The sequence below is a fragment of the Sinocyclocheilus anshuiensis genome, unplaced genomic scaffold (assembly GCF_001515605.1).
Source record: "Sinocyclocheilus anshuiensis isolate Anshui unplaced genomic scaffold, SAMN03320099.WGS_v1.1 scaffold257, whole genome shotgun sequence".
In the NCBI taxonomy this organism is placed as follows: Eukaryota; Metazoa; Chordata; class Actinopteri; order Cypriniformes; family Cyprinidae; genus Sinocyclocheilus; species Sinocyclocheilus anshuiensis.
Genome location: NW_015539889.1, coordinates 368,010 through 375,102, shown reverse-complemented (window position 1 = coordinate 375,102; position 7,093 = coordinate 368,010). Strand labels below are relative to the sequence as shown.

The following is a 7,093-nucleotide window of genomic DNA, read 5'->3' as shown; positions in this document are numbered from 1 at the left end:
GCCATCCAACGTCCCCTCCGGAATTTCACGTATAAACATATAGTTTGTCTTCGTGATGATGCCATCACAAAGTTTTGGGTGTTTCATTTTTAATTTTAGGAAAGCTTCAAGTGCAGTTAATTATTTGTACATGCATACAGACGATGGCGATGTTGATCAAAATGCGGCGAAAAGTCCTACATGACGGTAATAATGTGATTAAGGTGTTTACATGTCTATACTGCACTTCAGTAATGCGACTAAAACAGGAATACCCCACAATGTCTTAATTTGATTTCTGTTTACTTTGAATATGACTTTAGCCGGATTAAGGTAATCAAAAATCTCTGTTTACATGGTAGATTCTTAATCAGAGTATTGTCTTAATCGTGTTAAAATCGGATTATTGTTGTCCATGTAAACGTACTCGCTGTGAAATGTGTCAATTTAAAATATCTATTTGAATGTTTGAACATATACTGTATTCCTGTGATCAAAGCTGAATTTTCAGCATCATTACTCCAGTCTTCAGTGTCACATGATCCTTCAGAAATTATTCAAATATGCTGATTTGCTCCTCAGTAACATTTCTGATTATTTTAATGCTGAAAACAGCTTCATTTTTTTGAGGAAACTTTTTTTTTCATGATTTTCTTATGAATATACATGCACCCTCTCAGACATGACCTTGATTGCAAAATTATATATATATGATTTGAAATATTGTGATTAACATAGTACTATTTAACTAGCCTACTTGCCGTCTTAACTTGTTCGGCTTCATTACCCACCTTTGTACTGGTGAATCTGAGGGCGAGATATGCCTATATATTTTCTTGTCTTTTCACCACACTGGACGCGACAAAGTGAACATTGCAAATCCAGTTGTCCTTTCCTTTGTGTCAGAACGCTGGAGCTCGTCATAAATAGAACGGGGCATCACTGTCATGGATTTGTCGTGTCGCGTCGCGCCGCATCCATTGAGAACATCACTGGGTTCTGTTTGCTTTTGTCGAGCCGCTCGCGTCTGGTGTAGACATGTTGTTTTGGTATTGGTTTATCTTAAGTATATTCATAATCTGCTTTACGTTTACCTGGCACTGGCAGTATTTTCACAAACTTGTAACATACATGCTTAGAGCAGAACCATGCATCATTCATTTATATTTCGACATGTCTCCCTGCAATACAACTCTGATTCTTCGATCGCGCCATCTAGTGGTCTGTTATTGATACAACCACAACTGCTACAACTGATGCGAGTCATATTGAGGTAAAAATGTCAAATTAATATTTTGCGTTCAATTATTTACGTATCAGGCAATGATAAGCGGGAAAATTACGCAGTGTAGTCTTTATCATCCTGCAGAGGTTTCTTTCGCAAAATAATCTGCTGACTGTACATTATCCCTCAGCCTTAGGCTGTGATATTTGTGATATCACAAATCCCGGAAAATATGCGTTGTAGTCCAAACGAGTCGTTCGTTGTAGTTTTAGAAAAGTGATTTCTGTTAAATAAAATATCTCCTTTTGAATTGGACTTTGAGCTTTGTAACTTCGCAGATCTTTTTTATGCTCAAACAGCAACATTACAGACTAACTAAAGTTGAAAAAGTAAAAAAAGCATAATAGGACCCCTTTAATACATGCCATTCATCATGGTGAGAACGTACTGGACGGTAGAGGCTGCCTGTTTAAATCTGACATCTGCATGTTCTGCAGTGTCTTTTGTGAATGCACTCCGCAGTTTCGACTACTACACATACTTAAGTACGGATGAAGGTAGTCTACCGTCTCACTGTGAGGACTTCAATCTGTGGGCGCGAATCTGAGGGCGAGATATTTTCTTGTCTTTTCACCACACTGGACGCGACAAAGTGAACATTGCAAATCCAGTTGTCCTTTCCTTTGTGTCAGAACGCTGGAGCTCGTCATAAATAGAACGGGGCATCACTGTCATGGATTTGTCGTGTCGCGTCGCGCCGCATCCATTGAGAACATCACTGGGTTCTGTTTGCTTTTGTCGAGCCGCTCGCGTCTGGTGTAGACATGTTGTTTTGGTATTGGTTTATCTTAAGTATATTCATAATCTGCTTTACGTTTACCTGGCACTGGCAGTATTTTCACAAACTTGTAACATACATGCTTAGAGCAGAACCATGCATCATTCATTTATATTTCGACATGTCTCCCTGCAATACAACTCTGATTCTTCGATCGCGCCATCTAGTGGTCTGTTATTGATACAACCACAACTGCTACAACTGATGCGAGTCATATTGAGGTAAAAATGTCAAATTAATATTTTGCGTTCAATTATTTACGTATCAGGCAATGATAAGCGGGAAAATTACGCAGTGTAGTCTTTATCATCCTGCAGAGGTTTCTTTCGCAAAATAATCTGCTGACTGTACATTATCCCTCAGCCTTAGGCTGTGATATTTGTGATATCACAAATCCCGGAAAATATGCGTTGTAGTCCAAACGAGTCGTTCGTTGTAGTTTTAGAAAAGTGATTTCTGTTAAATAAAATATCTCCTTTTGAATTGGACTTTGAGCTTTGTAACTTCGCAGATCTTTTTTATGCTCAAACAGCAACATTACAGACTAACTAAAGTTGAAAAAGTAAAAAAAGCATAATAGGACCCCTTTAATACATGCCATTCATCATGGTGAGAACGTACTGGACGGTAGAGGCTGCCTGTTTAAATCTGACATCTGCATGTTCTGCAGTGTCTTTTGTGAATGCACTCCGCAGTTTCGACTACTACACATACTTAAGTACGGATGAAGGTAGTCTACCGTCTCACTGTGAGGACTTCAGAACTTCATCTCTAGAGCTCCTCCGAGAGCCACTTCACCAGCATTTAGACAACAATTAGACAACATTTGAATAACAATAATAATAATAATAATTATTATTATTATATTAAAATTATTATTATTTATTTGCAACAAGGCATAGGGATGCTCACTTCTGTTTGGAATTGGCCCCTCGTGTTTGGTGTGTCCATGGCAACAGAACTCTAGACGATCACCTGCTTCAACTGCTCTGCTGCTTTAAGGATGAGTCAGCCTGGTAAATACAGCACCAACAAAGTACTCATTGGTAACTGGGCGGAGGAGAGATTACATGTAGGTATATGTATTACTGTATCAGTGTAAATGTAATTCTGAATTCACATAAAAAATTGAGTTGTGTGGATTTCTAGGCTTGTGACTTCGACATAAGTTGTTTTAGCGTTATTACTAGGCCTACTTAACGTAATTTTTCGTGATTTCGGCATAAAAGTTGTTTTATCGTTATCACGACTTAATTCTACCGTGATTTCGACATAACAAAAGTTGCTTTTATTACACAAATTACTGTTTGTTTTTGAAACAAAATTCACGCGCAACTCGACAGATAAACCGTGCTATCTTCTTTTTTGATAATGTTGTGGATATTTCAGCAAAGACTGCTTCGCTTAATAATAAAGTCTAAATGAATATAGTCTAATCAATGACTATTAATTTAAGAGACAGTAGGATACAACGAGGTTAAAGGCGCATTTGTCTTTATAACCACTAGATGGCACAAAATTTGAAACATGACAATAAATAGCTGGCCGACTTTTCCATTAGACATGGCATGCCATGGTTAGATTCAGATGGGAAATATCATATATTAAGCTGGGTGTCCACTTTAGAGATAATCACCATATTTATAATGAAACCATCATGTTTATTAATAATATCATATAATAAAATATCATAGGCTACTTATTGTTACAACTGTAAAACTATATAAACTTATTATGGTTTCTCCTTCAATGCTTTCAGAATCTTTACTTTTTAAAAAAAATAATTGTATGTATTTTTAAAATGAACACATTTGAATTAGTATTCTAAACTGACACTAACTTAAGCTAAATATCATTATGCACTGCTTTTACTGTTTCTGCCACAATTTTATACTTAAAAGGCAGAAATAGTACAACTAGTACTTTTTTTTTTTTTTTTTATGAAATTAAAAATGCATCATTACTCCAGTCTTCAGTGTCACATGATCCTTCAGAAATTATTCAAATATGCTGATTTGCTCCTCAGTAACATTTCTGATTATTTTAATGCTGAAAACAGCTTCATTTTTTTGAGGAAACTTTTTTTTTCATGATTTTCTTATGAATATACATGCACCCTCTCAGACATGACCTTGATTGCAAAATTATATATATATGATTTGAAATATTGTGATTAACATAGTACTATTTAACTAGCCTACTTGCCGTCTTAACTTGTTCGGCTTCATTACCCACCTTTGTACTGGTGAATCTGAGGGCGAGATATGCCTATATATTTTCTTGTCTTTTCACCACACTGGACGCGACAAAGTGAACATTGCAAATCCAGTTGTCCTTTCCTTTGTGTCAGAACGCTGGAGCTCGTCATAAATAGAACGGGGCATCACTGTCATGGATTTGTCGTGTCGCGTCGCGCCGCATCCATTGAGAACATCACTGGGTTCTGTTTGCTTTTGTCGAGCCGCTCGCGTCTGGTGTAGACATGTTGTTTTGGTATTGGTTTATCTTAAGTATATTCATAATCTGCTTTACGTTTACCTGGCACTGGCAGTATTTTCACAAACTTGTAACATACATGCTTAGAGCAGAACCATGCATCATTCATTTATATTTCGACATGTCTCCCTGCAATACAACTCTGATTCTTCGATCGCGCCATCTAGTGGTCTGTTATTGATACAACCACAACTGCTACAACTGATGCGAGTCATATTGAGGTAAAAATGTCAAATTAATATTTTGCGTTCAATTATTTACGTATCAGGCAATGATAAGCGGGAAAATTACGCAGTGTAGTCTTTATCATCCTGCAGAGGTTTCTTTCGCAAAATAATCTGCTGACTGTACATTATCCCTCAGCCTTAGGCTGTGATATTTGTGATATCACAAATCCCGGAAAATATGCGTTGTAGTCCAAACGAGTCGTTCGTTGTAGTTTTAGAAAAGTGATTTCTGTTAAATAAAATATCTCCTTTTGAATTGGACTTTGAGCTTTGTAACTTCGCAGATCTTTTTTATGCTCAAACAGCAACATTACAGACTAACTAAAGTTGAAAAAGTAAAAAAAGCATAATAGGACCCCTTTAATACATGCCATTCATCATGGTGAGAACGTACTGGACGGTAGAGGCTGCCTGTTTAAATCTGACATCTGCATGTTCTGCAGTGTCTTTTGTGAATGCACTCCGCAGTTTCGACTACTACACATACTTAAGTACGGATGAAGGTAGTCTACCGTCTCACTGTGAGGACTTCAGAACTTCATCTCTAGAGCTCCTCCGAGAGCCACTTCACCAGCATTTAGACAACAATTAGACAACATTTGAATAACAATAATAATAATAATAATTATTATTATTATATTAAAATTATTATTATTTATTTGCAACAAGGCATAGGGATGCTCACTTCTGTTTGGAATTGGCCCCTCGTGTTTGGTGTGTCCATGGCAACAGAACTCTAGACGATCACCTGCTTCAACTGCTCTGCTGCTTTAAGGATGAGTCAGCCTGGTAAATACAGCACCAACAAAGTACTCATTGGTAACTGGGCGGAGGAGAGATTACATGTAGGTATATGTATTACTGTATCAGTGTAAATGTAATTCTGAATTCACATAAAAAATTGAGTTGTGTGGATTTCTAGGCTTGTGACTTCGACATAAGTTGTTTTAGCGTTATTACTAGGCCTACTTAACGTAATTTTTCGTGATTTCGGCATAAAAGTTGTTTTATCGTTATCACGACTTAATTCTACCGTGATTTCGACATAACAAAAGTTGCTTTTATTACACAAATTACTGTTTGTTTTTGAAACAAAATTCACGCGCAACTCGACAGATAAACCGTGCTATCTTCTTTTTTGATAATGTTGTGGATATTTCAGCAAAGACTGCTTCGCTTAATAATAAAGTCTAAATGAATATAGTCTAATCAATGACTATTAATTTAAGAGACAGTAGGATACAACGAGGTTAAAGGCGCATTTGTCTTTATAACCACTAGATGGCACAAAATTTGAAACATGACAATAAATAGCTGGCCGACTTTTCCATTAGACATGGCATGCCATGGTTAGATTCAGATGGGAAATATCATATATTAAGCTGGGTGTCCACTTTAGAGATAATCACCATATTTATAATGAAACCATCATGTTTATTAATAATATCATATAATAAAATATCATAGGCTACTTATTGTTACAACTGTAAAACTATATAAACTTATTATGGTTTCTCCTTCAATGCTTTCAGAATCTTTACTTTTTAAAAAAAATAATTGTATGTATTTTTAAAATGAACACATTTGAATTAGTATTCTAAACTGACACTAACTTAAGCTAAATATCATTATGCACTGCTTTTACTGTTTCTGCCACAATTTTATACTTAAAAGGCAGAAATAGTACAACTAGTACTTTTTTTTTTTTTTTTTATGAAATTCAAAATCGCAGACCCAGGAACATTGTATAGGGTTTTTGCCTTTGGCCTAACCATTTAAAGTCGATTTTCTTTCATTCTGTAAATATCTCAGTGAAAAGGCTTCCTGAATGAGAGAGAAGGGGAAAAAAGTAAGGTGGTTTTGTCCAATGGGATTTGTCTGGATTGTTGTCATTTGTTAATTGCTGTGATCTTATGCACTAAAAACTGGTGACTTGTGATACATTTATTAATAGTAAATATACCCAAAATACTCATATATCTTTGGGCCATAGTGGCAATGACATATATCCTAAAAAAGAGTCACCTTAAAGGTCCCATATTGTCAAAACTGAAATTTCCTGGCTTTTTTCACGATTACTGAGGTCTAGGGGCTATTTAACTACCATATAAGTCCACAGTAAAATGCACACAGCTTGCTTAAAGTTCTAGCTATTTTTCAGGAACCGTTGTGACTTCCGTAAAAAGTTGATGTCACTGCCTTCGGTCTCTATCTAGTCATGATGAAGATGTATATATATTTCAATTTCAGCAGACAACTATTTTTACAGCTACACTATTGTTCCAGCCACAATTAATCACAACAATGTATATACAATTACAAATGATT

The 7,093-nt window shown here is 36.0% G+C and overlaps 1 protein-coding gene across 1 annotated transcript in view; it reads left to right on the top strand.

Annotated features, from left to right (window-relative positions):
• Positions 1 to 5,512: 5,512 nt before the first annotated feature.
• Positions 5,513 to 7,093, top strand: part of LOC107685630 (uncharacterized protein C1orf158-like) — a 6,030-nt gene continuing 4,449 nt past the window's right edge. The window contains exon 1 of the mRNA XM_016482280.1: positions 5,513 to 5,610. Within this exon, the coding sequence (XP_016337766.1) occupies positions 5,542 to 5,610 (69 nt within the window). The 5' untranslated portion in view covers positions 5,513 to 5,541. The remainder of the gene's footprint in view (positions 5,611 to 7,093) is intronic.